The sequence below is a fragment of the Falco peregrinus genome, chromosome 6, assembly GCF_023634155.1.
Source record: "Falco peregrinus isolate bFalPer1 chromosome 6, bFalPer1.pri, whole genome shotgun sequence".
Taxonomy (NCBI): domain Eukaryota; kingdom Metazoa; phylum Chordata; class Aves; order Falconiformes; family Falconidae; genus Falco; species Falco peregrinus.
The window spans coordinates 39,058,731-39,079,411 of NC_073726.1; the positions used below are offsets into that span (position 1 = coordinate 39,058,731).

Consider the following 20,681-nt stretch of genomic DNA (forward strand, 5'->3'; position numbering starts at 1 on the left):
GTCCTTTCACTTTTGCCCCGTGACAGCACCCTAAACGCCTGGCTGCGCGTGGAGGCACCGGGGCCGGCCACGCACCGCTGCCGGCCGGCGGGCGGGCACGTCCCGGCCCCCCCAGGCAGCCAGGGGCACCCGCGGCCGCAGGACTCGCTCTAGGCCGCTGCCGCTGGGCCGCCCCCCGGGCAGGGCGCTAGTGGTTCGTTTTTCCTAGCAAAAAGTTGTGTAGGAAAAACATCCTTGACACGTTTCAGGAGGAGAAGGATGGCCAACCCTTGCAGCGGAAGCGCAGTCCCACGGCCCGTGAGACCCGAGGGCTCTGCCGGGCGCTGGGATGGAGCGTCCCGCCCGGGCGGCGCTGGCTCAGCCCCAGGGCAGCAGGGGCGGGCGCGCTGTGGGCGGCGACCTCCAGCCCGCCGGTAACGGCACCCGCAGCGCGCCAGGACCACCGAACGGCTCCCCGTGAACGGCCTTCCGGACAACTCCTCTCGGCGGCGGCCGCGGGCAGGACTGACCGCCCGCCGCTCCGCCGGCCACAGCCACGGCCACGGCCCCGGCCCCCGCCGCACCGCCGCAGGCAGCCGGGGGCGGCCCCGCCAGGCCCCGCCCCACGCCGCGCACCTGCCGCGGGCCGCCCCCCCGGCGCGGGAGGCGGGCGGGAGGCAGGGCGGGGGGGCGGCCGCCCGTGCCCGGCGTGTGCCAGGAGCCCGCCGGTGCCGCAGGAGGAGCAGGAAGCGCCCGGGCAAATCCAGCCTCGCTATCACATGACTCAGCAGCCGCCGCCGGGCTGAGTTCACCCAGCGCTGCGCCGGGAGGGGGGAACCTGCCGCCGCCGCTGCTGCGATGAGGCCGCGGCCCCGCGGCTGCCCCTGAGCCCGCCGTTCCCCCACCCGGCTCCGCGCGGCCCGGCGCCCCCATTGCGGAAGCGCGGCGGGGACTGCCGGAGCCGCCGCCGCAGCGCTGCCCGCGGGCGCGCCCCGCTCCCCGCCCTGCGCGGCGGCCCCGGCGCTGCCGCCTCCGGCGGGGGGTACTATGCTCACGCGGGTGAAGTCCGCCGTGGCCAATTTCATGGGCGGCATCATGGCTGGCAGCGCGGGCGCCGACCACGGCAGCGGCGCGGACTTGCCCCTCCGCTTCCCCTACGGGAGACCCGAGTTCCTGGGACTGTCCCCGGACGAGGTGGAGTGCTCCGCCGACCACATCGCCCGCCCCATCCTCATCCTCAACAAGGAGACCCGGCGCCTGCCCTGGACCACGGGCTACGCGGAGTGAGTACGGGTCCCGGCCGCGGCGGGCAGGTGGAGCGCGGCCGGGCCCGCCGCCCCGCCGGGCTGACCCCGCTGCTGGGCGCACCGGCGGCGGGAGGCGGCGGTGCCGGGTGCCCCCCCCCGCGGCGGGTGCCGGCGTTGCCGGAGGTGGCGGGGGCGCCGTCCCGGGCCTGCGCGGCGCCGCGGCCAGCGGGAGCCGGCGGGGGGCGGGGGGCGGTATCAGCGGCGCCGGTGCCCGGCCCCGGCCGTAGCTTTGCACCTGGACAGCTCGTTTGTGGGGGGCCGAGGATGCGGGCGGTCACCTGCCCTTGTGAGTCCCCGCGGAAGCGGCCGGTTACCGGACGGGCGAAGGGTGGCAAACGGGCAGCACCGGGGCTCCTCTATCCGCCGCGACGGCTCCGGGGGTGCAGGGGCCGACGATGGGGTCCCCGCCGGTGAACAGCTGCGTCTCTTCGCGACTCGGGAGCTAAAAGGGCTTTGATGGAAGCCCGGGATGGCGCGTGCCGCTCCCTGCCGCTGCCCAGCCGCCGGGAAAGGTGCGGGGTTTGGGCACCGTCCTGCGGAGCTGGCAGCGTCGCGCTCGCTGGTGGTGGCTGGTCGCTTATTCCCCCAGTGCTTTCATGCTTGGGGAGGCACTTGAACACGAGCTCCAAGCTGAGAGAAAAATCCATTGGCGAACCCTAGCACCGGGCGTTCCCAGCAGTTCGTTGCCCTGACCCTCTCATGTCGTGGTATTTACTTTAGAGGGTGTCAGGTCGCGACCTGGTTGTAGCCTTGAGCGCGACCAAACTAAACGATTGCACGCAGCGCCTTACATACCGGCCCGGCAACGGGCAGCGTCCGTTTGGATGCAGATCCCCGTCCCGCAGGCTGTGGGAGTAGCTGCGGGGCCAAGGCATGTCCTTGCACTTGATTCCTTTATCGGTAGATGCGTTGTTTTCTTCGATGATACTGGGAGCGGGATTCAGTATTTGGTTTCTCTTTGCTGCTGTCTCTGAGTCTGGAGCCTGCCTGGCCATCCACGTTGCTGCCAGCTCACAGATTACACAAGTTCCACTAAACTCGCCCTTCCAACCTACGAGCTGTTTTGCTGTAGTGCGCTGGCTCTTCAGGCATGTATGAATGCCTAACAAAACTACTGCAGAAAGTACGGTGAAGGCTTCACATTGTTAACGAGCAATCGCTAGCTTTATTTAAAAGGCTGTTATATCATTGAGGACACTGAAATGGGAAGAGAGATTTAAAGAATTTAAAATTGGTTTGTTCTCCTCAGATTATTAAAGAATTAAATAGACTACTGAGCAAATTCCCCAGGAACTATAACTTTTAAATGTTTAAAAGTAAGCTATAATAGTTCTGCTACTATAATAGTCCTTTAAAAAGCAATTATTTACCAAAACAAGTAAGTGCTGCTATTTTTATCTTGCGTAAGGTGCTGTGGCTTTCAGCAAGTGAGTGCAATTGCATATTGGTGACAAAAGTGGGAAGGAGGTTCTCTGGCTCCCAGGTATGCGCGTCCACTGCTGCCTGCAAGCTTTGCCTGAGACTGTCAGGGAAGAAAAATGGGAGTGCTGGAAAGCTAAAACCCAGGTTGACCCTGTGGATGAAACCTTCCGTGAGGGAGTGTTTGGAGGTAAAATACATGGCTCTGGTGATCGTGAAGGGAGAAGACATGCAGAGATTGTTTTCATATACTTGTTATTCTTCTGAGCTTTCAGCAGTTCGGTTAATTGGGAGGTGTAAAAAGGTTACTGGCTTTCTCAGTTCCTATTGTTATCTATGTGAAAATAGGTTGGCCTTTTGCTTTATCTCTTGGTTTTGTTTTTGGTTTATTTGGGTTTTTTGTGGTTTCTTTTTTTCTTTCTTTTGTCTCATCCCCTTCCAGTGCAGTTACTGGTTCTAGTGCTGGTGGAGCGGAGTTCAGTGAAAGAAAGAGAAAGAAAATTCCTCCTTAGAGAGAGAGAACTAGTTAACATGTTAACAGGCTCTTCCCAGAAACATCTATATGATCTCCCTAAATGGGCTTTGGTTGTGATCAGATGTCAAAATGCTCATTCTGCAGAAGCTAAGAGGAAAGAGTGCTACCAAAATTGCATTGTCCTCCAAAGGCAAGGCAGTGCAACAGCCATTAATGAATAAAGAAAAAGAAGGAAATAAGGACAAACTTGGGGTTTGCAAAGTATGACTTCTTTTTTTTTTCCTTTTTTTTTTTTTTTTTTTCTTATTCCTACTGAGCTATTACTAGACTTTCTGAAAATAATTGCAAGACTGGCTTGGAGGTTTATGTTCAAAATATCTTGTTTTTCTTTTGGAACTCATTTGAGGTATGTAGAGAAAAGGAATGGAAAAATACCAGGAGGGTCAAATTACTATTATGTATATTTTGAAATTTGTTTTCTTGGGGGAATCGGGGTGAAGTACTCCTATGCTATTATTTAGCATTGTGTTAGTGTCTACATTAGGGAAACTATCAAGAGCAGTGCTTGCCTTTTGATACAGTACAAGTGAGCACTTGCAAGAATGTTAGGAGGAAGTTTGGTGTCCTCACAAGGAACTTGTAACATAATTCAAAGGTGAGCCATTTAACTGACATTTTAGTAGTTTGCTTTGGTATGAAGGAGTCAGAAAATACGTGCCATATCTGCATTGCTGTGAGGTCTAACTTCCCTGAGCTGTTGCCTTTCCCATGTTTTCATGTTTTAGCAAATCAGCAAAAGTGTTTCCAGTGTTTTCTTGGCAGAAGGTGCCTTTGGGCACTGCGATTTTTACTTCTTGAAGTTAAGGAACGGTTGTTGTAGACTTAGAAGGTGGGGATTGGGTGCAGAAGGTGTAAGGAGAGAGTGCGTGCTACCTTTATTGTGACTGCCCTGATGTCATGGGTTGTTGGCAGAGCGGGGTTTGAGTTGGTGGATTTATGCTTCATGCCCAGTGCCAGCATCTGTCTCACTGTGTTTAGTAAGAAATTTTGGCTCTGAGAACAGGTTATCTGGAGGCTTTGGCTCAGGAAAGCCTTTGCAATGTTCATGTTCTTTAGATGTAAAACGTGTCAGCTTAGAGATGATACTGGAGCTCCTTAATGTTGACATGTCGATGTTTCATTCAAGCTGGAGAGGGTATCTCGGGGTTAGACCTGGTTCCCATACGGAACTAAAGCAGTCTGAGTGCGCAAACTCTGTAGTATTTTCAGGGACTTCCTCTTGTTCCTTTTATTCCTGAGGACAAGGGTTTCTTAGTAACTTTGGTAGTGATAAAGGAGCTCACCCTGTTCAGTATTTCTCCTCCTTAGCATCTGTGGCATATTCCTGTTCATCTGACATGTTCCCCTGTAATGAGCACTTCTCCTCCCCTTTTTCTTGCTTCTCTTGTACTGAACTTTTTATAATGGATATTTTTTGCAATATTGCTCATCCAAGTCATATTTTAACTTATTTTTAAAATTACATGCTTATCTCTGGTATTATGCAGTGAAATGTAAATTAGCCTTTATTTTTTATTATTAGCTTCCTCTCTTTTAATAGTGTGAGCATTATGCAAAGCATGTAGGCAGGCAAATGAAATCTTCAAAAACATACTTGATGCTGGCATAAAGCATCATTGCTTCCTGAAATGTTAGTGGGAATCCCATAGAGACGTGGCTTCCTTAGTTGGTGAGCAACCTGAAAATTGTCTTCTGAAATGACTGTCCTGCTGTCTCTTCCTTCATGGGAGACCCGAGACCGTGAATTTCAGTTTACCTCATACTACAGAATGGCAAAAGTCTGGTAGATGTTTCAAAGAGATACTCTTACCACAGACCCTTGGTCTAATGGTCATCAAACTCCGTAGAAGCAAAATGAAAATTGTATCCCACATCCAGTAAGCTTTTAAAGTGTCTTTTAAAGGTATCAGTTTATTTAGAAATACCCTTGATTAAAAATAAAAGTTTGTCTCTAACATAGTTTTACTGCATGTATTTAGCTGATGAGCATCAGGAATGATCCAGGGAGAGGGCAGTGTTATCAAACATTCCTTTAAGTCTGCCTTTAATCTAGGAGGGGTAAGGAGATTTGCTGCTCTCTGAAAAGTTAAGTGATTTATTTGAGTAAGAGGGGTGGATGGATCCTGCCTGACACTTTATTTAGTTGTTGCCCTCCCTCCCCTATACAGGCAGCTGCGCTCCCAAGGCCACGGGGCTCTCCCAGACCTTACCCTGTCTGAGCCTGAGCTGGCTTCTGAGCTTCTGCTTGGGTTGCCTTATTACTGTAAGGGAAATGTCTTCCCTAGCCCCTTTCTGGGCTGTTTTCAGTGTTTTATGACCTCTTCCCTGCAAAGTTTCTACTAAGCTGCCCTCAGCCCCTCCACTGAACTCTGAAAGTAACTGGCAGAGTAGATAGAGGCAGTAGCATAGATGGAGTATATAACATGAAACGACTTGAATGGTGTTCACCTGCATCCAAACTCTGCTCAGAACATTATTTTCCATCTTTTGCTCTGTTGCTTTATCTTGTTCCCCCCATGAAGATAGAGGGTGGACAGGCTGGAGAAGTGCCTTTCTTTCCTGGTTGAATTCCCTGGACTATATATGGCATGACAAAATAGATCCTAAATTTGCAGATGACAAAGGACTAGCGTGATGTTAGTGCTGGTGGAGTTGCAGGGAAACTGCAACTGAGTAGCGTGTTGTGGCAGAAAAACACAGCTAGTCAGTTTCCATCTATCTTGAATGTGGATTCCTGGTAGTTCAGGATTCAGTAATGTAATTGCTGTCCTAAATTGTATGAATCTCGGGGATGGTACCATAGACCTGCTTCTGTATAGCATACTTTCCTCTCTTTACTCTTACCTTTCTGCCATCTCTTTGGAGACTATCAAAAGGTACTATTAAATACACGTAAGGGAAATGAGGAAAGTCTGAATTGTGTGTTGCATGTGTCCTTATGTGAAAGACAGTTTTGCCTGCCTTTTTAAATTAATTTTTTAAAACTTTCTAAATGACACTTTAGGTATCTCGCAGTTCCAAGTTATAATAGGTATCCAGAAACTTGACGTTTGTGGGGTGTGTGTTTCTTGGCTTATAAAGTCAATTTATTGTCCCAGCAGTGCCTTTCATTTGATGAGACACGAAGTCCCCAGCTCTTTTTCCATAATGTTACATTTGAGGGAGACTGTGGTTTCTCTGCTCTGCAGGCCTGCAGTAGCAATTACATTTTCTCTGTGGTGTGGTGGCTACTGACCCGTAATGAATGCAGAGTTGTAGGTGAGGGATGATGGCTGTGTCCTGCAGCATTATTACAGTAGTATATTGTTACAGCAATGACTTAAGTTCAAAATGAGGAGGGGGTGTGTGGAAGCTTATGGATTCCGCCCCCCCCCCCCCCCCCCCCCCCCCAAGTACTGATTGTTTCATAAGGCTGATGATGTCGCATCATGCTGTGTTACTTAGCTTGTAGGAAATTAATGTACGTGAGAACTGACGGGAGGTTTTCATTAAAATAATTTCTGGCCTTTCTCAGTGATCATAAATTTTAGGTTGTCACAATCAACATAATTTGCTGATTTTGTGAGTTAAGATAACACAGAGGTATTTTTCCACCTGAAGTGCTGTTTGCAGACCAAACTATTTATACAAACATTAAGTGTATTAACAATCTGAAGCAGGTGAAAGCTTACCAGATCTGTGAGATGAGGTAAACCAAAGCACAGAAATTGCTTGTTCTGAGTTGGCAGTGTGTTGATGTCAGAGGATAGCGTAGGGCCTGCAACTACCAATCACTTATTCTAGTCCTTGTTGTCTCCTATTAACAGAAGGTAACCATGCTCCTATGAATTGAAAGTTACATTTTCATTTCTGGGAGCTAGTCTTTCAAACCATCAGCTGGGAGCATGACTCATACCCTGTTGGTAAACACATTTCTTGTACATATTCTGTTTGGTACAGATTTCAGGAGGATGGTACACCTGGGAAAAGGAATGCCTTTTTTCTTATCTTGTTCTGTTTGGCTGGCTTAGGTTAAGTACACAGAAATAATGAATTACTTTCCTTTTTAAACTGAACTTTTAAAAAATTGGTTTACACTTCTTTTTGGCTAAAATTATGTTCTGTTATTCTTTCTGTAGTTCAGAACATAAGACTGAGTAGGACCTGATGAATGAGCTAAAAATTCAAATACCGTATCTGTACCTAAAGACGACTAAATATTCTTCCTGTGTCTGAATTATTCTTCTGTGCTTAATGTAATGTTAACTTTAATGTACATTGCCAGACTCTTGTTTAAGCCTGGGCTAATATAAAACAGCCCAGAGAAACCAATGATAGTTCTAAGAGCTTCAGAAATTCTTTTCCTTGTGTAAGAGCTTATAGTATAGCATCTGATATTTATGTAATGCCTCTAATCTGCCCAGTTTCTTGCAAATAATAATTTCAGTATAACCTTGGAGAAAAATGTACATGTGTAAATGTTCTCATTCCTCAGGTGAAGAAACTGAGACAGTGAGGATTTGGCAAGAGTTTTGATACAAATGTGAGGAATGAATCCTGAGTCAAGTTTCTGTGCTTCTGTTGGTTTTCCTGCTGTTGTGTGCTTGGGATTTTCCTATGTGTTCTCTGATTTCTTAGAACTAATGGGGGTAAAAGGAGAAAAACAGTTAAAAAAAATAAAAATCATATGCTGTGGTATTTTTAGTGCAGTCTAAGTTGCACACACGTGATTCCTAACAAGGCAAGTATGAAATTCATCGCTCTGAGCTGTCTTGTATTGCTCTAGTCCCCTGGAGACTTAAGACTAGTGCTGCCTCGTGTTTCTGAAAAGCTTGCTTGAGCATGGTCCTAGCTTCTGAAGCCAAAGGGTGACTGTGTCCTCCCAGGCAGTCTTCCTTTGTCCCCTTCTGCCTTGGCACTGGTGGCAATCAGCAGATGTTACCTGCAAACACTCCAGCTTTGTTCGTTTGTCTTAGATGCAGCAGCATCGCTTGGGAAACAGTGGTAAGTGTAAGTGGGAACAGCTTGGCAGAGTTAATGTCATGCTATAAAGTAATTGACAGGACTATGCTCCTTAGGGTGAACTGCTTTGAGCCTGTGAATGGGAGCAAATGAAACGTGCTCAGTTGGACCTTGAAAGGAAGCAGTGCTGCAAAGCAGAGGTCATTCCTGCAGTGGGGGTCCGTGTTTCACATGAAGAAGAAATAAGGTTTGTGGGCTTAAGGACAGGTTAAGTCAGGTCTGTGTTGAGCTGCATCCTGAGTAGGACTTGAAGTAGGTGGATGCCCTGTGAGAGGAGGGAGATGTCTTTGGGTGGATTTGGGCAGAGCAGACACAGTAACTTTGCTGTGGCATGGGGCTGGAGCAGGAAGGTGCTCCATGTGTGCTGCGGCAGTGTTTGCAGGGGAGATAGAAGCTCCTGGATCATGTCTACCATGGATCTTTATCCCCTCACTTTTGGATTTCTCTTCTGATTGAACTCGGTGCTCTAAAATGCAAGAGGCCCCGCTAGGCAGCAGCAGCTCAGTATTAATTGTGCATTTAGTTGTCTCTTAGCTGTCTAAGTATTTTTTTTTTCCCCTTCCTCCTCCTTAAACAGAAGGAAGAAGGTAACTTGAAAGACTTGGTTCCCATTTGGACAGTTATGTTTACCTGGTAGGGTGATACATTTGGGGTGGCTGGCTACAATACGCTGTATTATCCAGAGTGATTTTCCTGCTCATGGGTTAAGTAGAGTAGAAGGGGCTGTGATTTCAAGTGCTCAGAATGCAAAATAGTCAGCATAGCTGGTGAGGAATCCCAGCTTGTGTTGAGCCCATCCACCCCCCAAATCCAACAGACATGGGGTGGGGTGTTTTATTGCAAGGCAGTTATGGAGGTTCAAGCATATGGGAGGTGGCCAGCAGGTCCATTGCAGCTGTTTGGCCAGCTTCACCAGTAGTGCCTTCTGCCCAGCACCCCCATCCAGCAGCATGCTTGCTATCGAGTAGGTGCTGCCAACTATACTTGTGATGCTAAGTGGCGAGGTGCTAAATGGTTGATGCTGTGTGAGCTGTTCAACAGATGAAGCTCATAAAATGGCTGGAGGCAGGTAAGATTCCTTCTCCCAATACCATACGCAAGGCAAGCGTTTGTCTGCAGAGTTCAATGTTCTCTAAATAAATAAATAAAATATAAATACCGCATCCAGTATTTCTTTAGGAGGAAGCTGTGCTGGGGTAAAACCTGTCGAAGGGACATCTCTGGTTCTTGATCACAGCATGATTTAATTGCTGGAGTCTGAGAGTGTGAAGGAGAAAAAATACCCCAGGCTGAGGCAGCCAGCGTTGGCAAGTGCAGTGGTTAGAGCAAGAGGGGGCAATGCATAGTTGGGAAATGCCAAAATGTGGACCCTGTACGTGATTCAGCACTTACTCTGATTAAAAAAAAAAACCCAAAACCCACAAAACCCCCAAAAAACCCAACCCCCAACCTTAAATAAAAAGAGGTTATCTGTGTGCTGTGGCTGGCAGGCCTTTCTGGCATGAAGCAGGGTGGCAAATCTAGAGCTTCACTTGTTCTTTGGGATCTGTATGCAACATAGTGAGGCTTAACGGAAAGAGAGTCTGCTGGGGGAGTCCAGGTCTGCTGAGGTACAGGGGTATGGGCAGTGCTGTGTCCTCGGGTACTCCCTGGCTTGACAGAGCTGAAAATATGTACATGTTTTAAAAAAGGAAAAAAAATATGCTGTAAGCTGTCAGTGCTATTCACTGGAGTGATTATCACCAATGTTTACCTTCAGTTAATTTCCTTCTCTTTTTTTCTTTGGTACCAAGGGTTGCATGAACACCTTGAATGTTGTGTGACCCTGGTTTTGGTGGTCATGGCAAATGCTCCTCCTAAATGGTCCCCATTCCCAAGACAAGCAGGAGTTGAATGGGTGTTGTCCCCCCTAAGGAAAGATAGTGGCATTGTCGGCCTCTCTCTCCTCTGGTGTGGAGAGGTCTATCTGTCCATTGGTTTCACTTGTCCAAATGCCATATATTTTTAACTGTATTGGGCATCTCCTCTGCTGGAGGAGGAAAGACGTCAGATCCTGTAGGCTTCCTTTTCTTCTCGTGAAAGCAAGGTCTAGGTCCTTGTGGACCATGGTCCTTGAGCATGGCTTGAAAGGTGAGTAAGCATTTCTAGTCTCAGCGCCCTGCCCCCATTCTTTTTGAAGTGCTGCCATAAGGTGTAGTCAATCTTGACTGATTTTGATGCTCTTCAGGCTCCTTTGCAGGCAGAGATAATGGCACTGATACTATGATTCAGGGTGGTCAACTTCGCCTGACTTCAGGGAGAGAGGGTGGGGAAAAGATTGAGAAACCATGTACCGTTGCCTCTGCTTTCCATGGTGGTTTTCTGCTACAGTAAGAGAAGAAACAGACTGAGCTTTGATTGCATCTTTTGCTACTTTTATTTTGCACCATAAGCAATTGGGTTGTTTAAGGGGGGGACAACACAGCAGCATATGTGTGAGTTTGAGTGGATGAGGAGCATGTGCTGTTTGGGTGTTAGGCTGCAGTGGTTTTGTGGATCATGCTCTGAGTTCCTGCATGCCACTGCTTCAGAAATCCTGCGGCAAAGTGTCCTTGGATTGGCATTAGAGGTCTGTCAGATTGTGTAGGGATCCTTTCATAGGTATAGCTCTATTTCCAAAGTCTTCCCAGTTATTTTCTCCTTCTATTAAATCTGCTAGTCTCATAGCTAAGTGCCCTTTGTGCTATCCTGTCCTGTCAGTGTATCTGCCCCATTGCTTAAAGCTACCAACAGAGGTAAGATCTCTGCTCCCCCCTGTGAGTCCTTTTGAATTTCCCTGTTTTGTTCTTCTACCCTTTAGGGCCTGTTATGATAATTTCTACCCTCCAAACTCCCTGCAGAGACACAAAAGAGATCCAGCTCCAGCCAAACTCTGCAGCAGATCTTTCTTTTTTTTTTTTTTTGGTCAACACTGATTCATTCAGGCCAAGTATGATTTGTCTATCTTTAGGTATGTGTTAGAGACCTCCTCAGAAACAGATGATGCATAGCGCGTGTTTGTAATGCCGTAAAATACGTGTCAGCCAGAACTAACAATCTGGTCCTTGCTGGAGTCATACATTGGAAGTTGGACTGAAGACAGGTCTCCAGCTCTTACAGCTCGAACAGTGGTCCATTTTGTAGAGAAGTCTGGCAAAGAAAATAAAATCTTACACTGCTGTTTTTCAGAGACATCTGTATTTTTCAGATTAGCAGGTCACTATGTGAACAGACATGCTGTGAGCTCTCATCCTTCAGTTCTTTCCAAAAAAGCAGTTTCGGCCAGTTACCCAGCCATGAAACACTTGATACCCTTTCCCTGGGGTAGAAAAGGTTCCTTTCCTTAGCGAACTACCTGGGCAAGGGTTTTGTCCTTCTGTTCAGGTGTGATGTTTAAAGACACAGCTCTTTGGAGGCTAAGAAGACACCATAGACACTGCTGCTTTGATTTCAGATGGGTTTTGTTAGATTTCAAAACAGTTTGTATGAAAGGGAGGTTAGTGCTGGAAAAAGAAGTTGCCCAAAATGCCGCTGGTTTATTTTTTGTTTTGACAATTATTATTTTTAATGATTTTTTTGTTTCTTTTACACTTCTCTCTTGAGGGAAGTTGGTTTTTATCCTTGGTTGTGGACTTTTTTCTTTTTGATTCATAATCTGTGCTGCCTGTCTGTGAGGAGGAGAAAGCAAGAAGCTGCAAGACCTAGTAGTGGGAGCAAGCCTTTCTTTACTTTCTGGATGGGAAGAGCATTCCTGAAATCATTTCAGGCCCAAGCGTTGTAACTGAAAGCGAGGTCCTCTCTAGTGGGTTCTGGGTTGCATTGGATGATGCATTTCAAAGGCAAAGAGCTGCTGTGTAAAACCCACCACATCTCTGCCTTGCTGATCGGGCTCATGAAGCAGCCAAGCAACTCTGCTCATACCCGGGAATGCAAAGTGTTGCAACTCTGTTGGTTTTGGTAGCTGTGCAGGGAGCCTGGTGCCTCTATATGTGTCCTGTCCCATACCTCTGCTGTTAATTCCACTGGCTCTGTATCTGTGCAAGCGCCTTGGCAGGCTGAGTGTGGGTCTTGGTTTTTTCACATGTTCAGCAGTATGCAATGCTTTGCAGAAGCCTGTGCAGTAAAACTGTGTTCTTTAAATTGCTCGTTATAAGTGTTTCTTAAAACAGCATTTTTGAGAAGTGCTTTTCCTTCCGAATCTGCATTAAGGGTCTTTGTTTCATGAGTGAATGCTAAATTTTGGATTAGAAATTAGATTTCAAAAACTGGTTTTTGTTTCTCTTTGCTGAATTTATTTGTAGGTCTCTTGACTGAAAAAGGAAATTAAAGGTTGGGTTTTTTTCCCCATTTCTTGCCAAGGACTTGATCTAAGTTCAAACTTGCAATGCTTATAATTTAAAAAATTTAAGAGCTGTACAGTGGAACCTGCATTGTATGTGTGGTGCTGCTGGGGATGGTGTATGCCTTTAGATTCGGGTATTTGGTTAGGCATTTAGAAATGGAAAATAGTTATCGTAAAGCTAACCTCACTGAATGTTGTTGCTTACATAGATTGTAAAGTTCTGTGGGTAGTTGGTCTGAAATGAGTGATTTCTATTTTGCAGAACGTAAATAAAATTTTCTCTCCTCTGTCGTCTTCCTGCCAAAATAATTGTTTTTCAGCCATTTTCACATGTCATGGGAAAGTGAGTACTTAAATGAGTCACATATGCTCTTGACCATAATGCAGGAATTGGTAAGACATCAAAACTTACATTGATTTTTTTTGTTTGTTTGTTTTTATAAATAAAGAAAGGTAGATCAACATCAGACTTGGAGGGCAATTCCCTCTCCCTTACCTTGTTACCTCTCTCATTAATCACATCTCCAGTCCCATGCTTTCAGTTCATTTCTTTATTCTTCTCAATAAACTTTAATTAAGATCAGTGTCTCTACAGTCCTTGCGAAATGTAGATGAAAACTTCTTTAGACTGGGACTCCCTCTGGCGTACTTCTTAATGTCATTTTAAGGTGTTTCTGCCTGCCTCCAGTAGTGCAGAGCTGGGAATCACAGTCCAGTGAGTTCTTTTGCCAACATCTCCAGAGTAATCCCTGAAAATACTAGGTCTGTGGATGGTAATTCTATTAGCTGTTCAGCAAGCTGAGTCTGGAAGAATGCAGCTGGTGTACAGGAACGTGGGAAGTTCCCCATCTCTGCCTTTAATCCTGCTTTTAGAGGGGAAAAAAGTTATAGGCTAATGTGATTAGCTGTAATCCCATTCTTGCTTGGTTTTAGAAACATGTCTGATTCCTAAATCGCAAGCTAGTTCTGTGAAGTGCTTTCATGGAGAGGATGGGGAATTACTTTGGTACTCAGCTCATTTGTCTTTGAAAAAACACTGGAAGCAAGAGGAAAAGAAACTCTCATAGCTGGGAAATGAGAGTTGTAGTTTATGTTGCACAGTGTAATTCAGAAATCTGAAACCAAGAGCATGTAAATGGAAACACAACATGAGCACAATCCTTTCAGGTATCTAGGTATATGTATAAACACAGGCAAGGAACGACTTATGTGTACACTGCAGATTGCTCTTCAGGGCTTTGTAGGCCCAAAGGTTTACGTTGGGATCTTGTTATTTGCTGATACGCTGCTGCTGAATCTGGTGGTGTGGTTGGTTTGGTGTGGACTGGGGACAGAGCGTGTTCTAACAAAATCTGCAGCTTCTACCTGAAGTGAATGATCTGGGGACTGTTTTTTTTCCCCATGGAGGCAGTTGTTTTCTCTTTTAGTGATAAGGGAACGAAAGCGCTACTGTCTGTGGAAGTGCTTGTGTGAAGCGTTCGAAATGCTGTTGGCTGCTGCAGAGGGGCAGGACCCTCCATGACGAGAGTGAAACACGTGGGGCCTGCTCCTGTGTGTGAGCACAAACAATGCAGCGCTCTGGGGACGAAGGGCATCATCTTCTTGTGGGAAAGGCAAAGTGTGGCCTGAGATCAAGGTCTTTCCATGCCATCATTTTCTTATAGCAAATTAGTTGTGTTCAAAGGCTCGGTGCTCCTCATGGGCCCTGTTTGGATAGGAGGGAGCGCTGCCCTCACAGGCCCGGCCTGTGTTCTGTTTCTGGGGGAGAGGAGGGAGAAGTCGGATAAATACCTTGTTCATATCTTTTTTGTTTGCTGGAGAAATTGGAAATAAGAGTGGCTGGTCTTGGAGTCAAATGCTGCCTGAACCCTCTGGAGTGAATGGCTCTGGGGAGGGATGAGCTCAGAGGACTGAACTTGTTGCTTTTTTTGTTCAAGCAGCAAATTTGAGATAGTGCAATTTAGAGACATTGTGTGAACTGAGGCTTTCCTTTGCCTTCCCATCAGGTTCCCCCTCCTCTTGTACCCTTTCTTGCTGGTGTGGCGTGGTGGCATCAGGACTGTGGGCAGAGTGGCCCCGGTGGCAGCTGCCCCGGGAGTCCCAGGGAAGGGAGGGAGCACGCAGGCACCGCTGGAAGGGCCACCTGGCCGCAGCTGTAACACAGCTTTGTAGTTCAGCTCCTGAAGGATGACAAGGTGGGAACGGATTTACTGAAAAGCAGTATTACTCCTTTTAGTTTCCTTTGTGAAGTTGGCCTTGGGTATTCGTCCTGTCACAGTAGTTCAAATGCTTGGGAGTGGTAGGAGAGAAACAATGCTGTAGCGATAAAATGCTGCGATACTAATCCTGTAAATTTACAGGCTTAGTCAAGCTGGTTTTGAGAGGTTGTGTGGGACTGCCTTGTTTACAAATAAAAACCATCACTTAGTTTAATTACAGTGTAAGGCATGCTGCCTCTCTTCCTCTTTCTTACAGTCCTGATGTTTTGGTATGTGGTATAACTACTGTGCTCCCTCAGGGCATTCTCTAAGGCCAGAAGATTTCTTTAGGCTATCAAATAAATAACTGAGTGCCTTTAAAACAACAAGAACAGAAACCCCGTCAAACCTCCCCCCACTATCAAATAATTGAAGGGAAAATTTTTGTTCTTTTTTCCCCTTTGAAATTGTATCATGCTCCATGGAGAACTTGGAAACACTAGATGAGTAACTAGATTAATTTAATCTTGGAGAAATGTAGTGGGGGTGTTTGGCAAAGATACTTTGAATTAGTGTTACACAGATATGTTTCGAAATTACTGTAACCCCTCTAGTATCCTTTCGCAGAGCGTGCCAAAATAGTTGCTCGGTGTGTAGTCAAAAAGTCAAAGAAAGTGTTAGCATACAAAGGAAATGGGATATGATAGTGGAAAATTGATTGTCTCTGTAAAAGTCTACATTTAAAACACTGCTGAGGAGACTGTGTTCACCCTTAATTACAGGCAAAACTAAAGAGGAGGAGTAATGACTAAGGTGAAAAAACAAGTTGGAAATGGAGGAGCTGGAAGAGAGGGAACAAAAAATGAAATGTACAAAACCAGGAGAGAGAATGCTGAAGGCAGGCTAAGTATTTTTGTACTGGGAGGGAAAAGTTTAACAGGAATAGGAAACCCCTATGACAGAAAATGAAAAACTGTAAACAGTGATAAAAGATAACTTCCCTGTGTAACTTAAGAGCATATGGGCAGAATTCATTGCATGAGGACATATCAAAGAAGCCTTTCACAAATGTAGGTCATGGTCTTCTGTTTCAGGAAGCCTTGGACCAAAGGGTATTTAGAGATAGGTGTTGTGAGAACCTAGAAATTATTTTTTTCCTTCTTTAAAGTAGAGGGAATTTCTCATGCTTTGCTGCATGACAGAGGTCTCTGCTGCGCATTAAGGGGATCACTCTGCTATGGTTGGATTTATTCCTGAAGTAACCTGGTATTTCTTACACTTCCACCTGGAATACCTGGACTCACCTCTGCAGCAGAAAGCAGTGCTATTAATGGGGCACAAATGGAGCTGCTGAGAAAATTCTTCCAAAGGTGGGTTTGGTTTTTTTTGTTGTTGTTTGGAATGATAATCAATCTGCAGTGTCATGGCTTAACCCCAGCCAGCAACTAAGCCCCCACCCCAGCCAGTTGCTCACTCCCCCGCAGTGGGATGGGGGAGAGATTGGAAGAGTACAAGGGAGAAGACTCGTAGATTGAGGTAAAGACAGTTTAATAGGTAAAGCAAAAGCTGTGCACACAAGCAAAGCAAAATAAGAAATTCATTCACTGTGTCCCATCAGCAGGCTGGTGTTCAGCCATCTCCAGGAAAGCAGGGCTCCATCACACATACCAGTTACTCAGGAGTGCCATAACCCTGAACATCCCTGCCTTCCTCCTTCTTCCCCATCTTTATATGCTGAGCGTGATGTCATATGGTATGGAATATCCCTTTGGTTAGTTGGGGTCAGCTGTCCTGGCTGTGTCCCCTCCCAACTGCCTGTGCCCCCCCAGCCTACTCGCTGGTGGGATGGTGAAGCAGAGGAGGCCTTGCCTCAGTGTTAGCACTGCTGAGCAATAGCTAAAACATCTCTATGTTATCAACACTGTTTCCAGCACAAATCCAAAACTAGCTATTATGAAGAACATTAACTCTTATCCCAGTCCAAAAAGTACACAGAAGAAATACTGAAATGTGGGAGAAGGCCTCTTCATGGTAACAGCAATAACAATTGAAAGTGGCAGCACAAACTGTACTAAAAAGTGTAGATTTTCTGCATGGGGAGGAAATTCCTTTTAAAGCAAAAGCTCTTTTAAGGATGAAGAGTCTCTTCATTTTAGGAGTCCATGTTTAAGTACTGCAGAAAGCAACTTTATTTGTTCAAGGTTAGATGTGCTTATTTTATGGTATTCCACGGTAAGAGCTTTTCCCCAGCTAAGAATTGAGGAAGGCGACCTCACCAAGCAGAAAAATAATTATGACTGGCCGTTAGTGTCATAGAACATCTTATTCTTCATCAGTTCCTGTGTAATGTTTTAGCCCACATTCATGAAAAATGAAGACAGAAGAAATATATGCAGGTAACTTTTCTTCTCTGCATCTCTTGTTGAGAGTCCAGCCCTCCAGAAGCATCACTAAGCTGTGCAGCTCTGTACTGCCTTCCTCAGCATTTGCAGGAGTACCGTTTGGAAAAGATTTCACAAAAATCAAATTAACATACTGCCACAGTAAACAGTAGAGCATTGTTTCAGAGAGGTTATAAGGCACAAAAGATCCGTAAGTAGCGAATGAATTAGTCATAATCATTGAACAAATAGCTCAATCTAGAGGAACGGCAAGGTGGTCTTGACTTTGAGAATAAGAATGGCATTTGGAAATTTTCCCATGTGGGGTTTTAACAACACCTGAAGGAACTAAAATATCTGAAGTGAAATAGTCATACTTGCAAGGGATGTGGAATGGGTGGGATTTGTTCTCAATGCAGAGAAAGGCACTTGCAGTACAAAAGCACCTTGTGTTCACAATAGTGTCACACAGCGTAGTGAAGGGCGTAAGTTGCACATGGAGCTAACATAACATAGCCTTTTGCAGGAGGGGTTATCTTAACCAAAATTAAAAGGGTGTTTGTGAATGTGTAGACAGAGATGGGGGGTTTCATACTGGAGACACAAAGTAAAGTTGTCTGGGAACACTGCTTAAAACATTTTCAGGAGCTATTACTCTCCTATATCTGAATCAGTGAAACAGGCATTATGCATACCTGCAGATAGCTTATGCAGTATTCTTCAGGAAACTCAGTTGTAAATCAGGCAGCGTAAACTTGGTAAGCTGTGTGAGTTTAGCTTTGTAAAAAGTAAATCTGTGGGGATACGGGAGGAAGTGTGATTGGAGACTCAAAAGTGAAGGTGAAATTAAAGAGTTCCAACTTGTTTTAGGAAACAGTGTGAAACCTGAACAAGTACCTGAGGTGTAAGAAATAATGTGCTTCCAAGTAGCTGTGTAAGCTGTGTGTACCCCTTGCACAGGACTTGATGGTCTTTGCATGGGTTGTAGGAGAGGTCCTCCCTGTTTCCTGTGTCCGTTCACCTGGTGGTCGGCTGCCCTGCAGCAATGGGAGGTGCAGATCTACAAAAGCTTTAATTTTGCAGCAGCAATGTTAATTTTGGTGGACAAGGGAGCCAGTGGTAGCATGGCTGTGGAGAGGGGGACTAGACCTGTCTGTGGTACTCAGCAGCCGACTGGAAGAAGGATTTGCTATGGAAAGCATTGGCTTCTCACAGTCTCTCCATGCAGTATGTAGGATGTCTTCAGATCCCGTTCCAGTGTGAAGGGGTGATGTGGCTACAAAGCTCACTTCTATCCATCTTGTCCCCTGTGTTTCATGGGTGCATTTCACAGTAGTGAAATGTGGCCACTGAATGGCGGAGTAGTCTGACAAGGCACTTAAGAAAATACATTTCCTTTTGATGGGCTCTGAATAGGAATTTGGTCTAGAAATCCGAAAATAAGAATTAGATGACTCTAGGAATTGAAGTCTAGGACCAATCACTGGTGTTGCCCCATTACAAACAGAAGCTTTGTGTGTGAGCAGCTGCCTTACCTGGTGTTTAGCAGCTGGGGGACATGTACCACAGCTGAGGGTATAGGTTTCATCTGTACGTGTTGGCAGTGACCTATTAGATGATGTTTTGAGGAAAGCTGTTTTAGACAGGTTTTTAAAGAAAACAAACCCATGAGCTTTCTCTGAAACAAAGCCTTTCCTCATTGAGAGTGAGCCCAGCAGGCTGCTGTAGTAGGAGTCAATTGTGTTCTTCAAAGTATTTTGTTTTCTTTTGCTTATTACTTTTCTTTGGCCCTTCCCATCAAATTGCTCACTTGAAATCCCCTGCTGTTTGTTTGTACCAATTGAATGAAATGGAAAACTGCTAATTATATCCTTATCTAAGAGTGCTGCCACTCTTTACTTAAGTGCTATTTGAGATAAAAAAGCCATGTTGTTGTACTTTTCAGTTGGACTAGTCTTGCAGTACAACAGATATATTTTGTGAATTATGTTTCTCTGTAAGCATTTATCCTTTTAATTAAATGTGTGGCAAATCAGCATGAAACAGAAGAGTTATGGCTGAAGAGAGCCAATATTATTATTTTTCTCTGCCAGTGTGGCTGTGTTGTGTATTTGACCTGTGGAGTGTTAGGGGACAAGAAAGTTGTCATCGCGCTTTGATTCCTTGGACCTTGCCAAACTTCTGAGGTCTAGCCTACAGACTAAGAAACACCCAGCCCCAAAACCAGCAGGTGGCTGAAACACACACAGTGTTGCAGGCAACTCAAGAGCCAGTGTAGCACTCTCGGGAGAGCCCTGTTGTATCTGAAGAACACTCTTTGTTTCTCTGGACAAGCTGTGCCCCTGTCTCCTAAAACACTGGGAACAAAAATTCTCTTTAATTGTTCATGCCTTTATTTACTATCCTATTCTGTGACCACGATAAATCAGTATGTATTTTACAGCCAGGACTGGAATACCAAACCTTGAAAGAAGTTTTTCATTATCTTCAACCTGTGTTCCTTTTTTGCCCTCACTTCTTGAGCCTTCAGAATAGTCATTAGCCTTACCAAAGTCTTAACAAGGAACAAACTTCCAATGGACTAAAAAAATACCAATGGAAACCAAGCTGTGCTAGAATAGTACGTGTTTCTAATAAATGCTTTGGAGGACAGAGCTGTAGGAATTCCTGAAAACTACATATGCTTTGAAAGTAGTAGACTCTGTCCAGAGCAGTAGTGCCATTATGGGAATTGTGTGGGTTACTTTATACCCAGATGTGTTCCTGCAGACAACTGGTGAAGTGCTAGAACACTGTTTTTAGCAGGAACATCTTTCATGTCTTCCCATCATCTTCCTAGCCTTGGTCCTTCTGAGTTATTTTAAAACTAGCCCCCCCCCCCCCCTCCCCCCCAAATTCCAGAACAAAAACAAAACAAAAAAAGCTTTACAAAGATGAACTTGGGAAATCAAACTTGTTTTAATTCTCTTGGATATGGATAATGGTAGAGATACACATATGCATAATGGTAGGGATATCCCTCGATGTGTGTAATGGCTTTATGGCCTGGTTTGTAATTATACCCTGCTCTCCTGTTTCACCCCTCTTGTTCCTAGTGTGCCCTTTCTCCCATCGTCTCATCAGCTAGGGCCCTTCTTGTCTTATGACATGTCCCATGTTCTACTAGTAACTTGGTTCTTTATGATGTGTCTGCATTTAGTTTGAAGTTTTCTGCATTTGTTAATTTCTGAAGAAGTATGTGCGTACCTCGTGAAAACACTGGGCAATGTTTCAGCTCTGTCAGCTAGTCTCGTAAAAGATGCCATTGCTCTCTGGAGACCTGATCTCACTAATATTATTTTGATAGTGGGCTATTTTAAGCCACAATCAAAAATGAAATAACCCGCTTGTTTGGTTGTTAAAAGAAAGGCATACCACAGACTTACTGTAAGTCTCTTGGAAAAAAGCCAGTAGGATTAAGTGCTGTCTGTGTACTCCCAGATGGTGCAGCTAGCAAAAGAT

At 45.7% G+C, this 20,681-nt stretch overlaps 1 protein-coding gene across 3 annotated transcripts in view; it reads left to right on the forward strand.

Annotated features, from left to right (window-relative positions):
• The first annotated feature begins 705 nt into the window (after nt 1-705).
• Nucleotides 706-20,681, forward strand: part of PPM1H (protein phosphatase, Mg2+/Mn2+ dependent 1H) — a 152,077-nt gene continuing 132,101 nt past the window's right edge. For 2 of the 3 annotated variants that reach the window (XM_055807874.1, XM_055807873.1), the window contains exon 1: nt 706-1,262. In XM_055807874.1, the coding sequence (XP_055663849.1) occupies nt 1,027-1,262 (236 nt within the window). In that variant the 5' untranslated portion in view covers nt 706-1,026. The remainder of the gene's footprint in view (nt 1,263-20,681) is intronic. The other variant, XM_055807872.1, reaches the window with a different exon arrangement.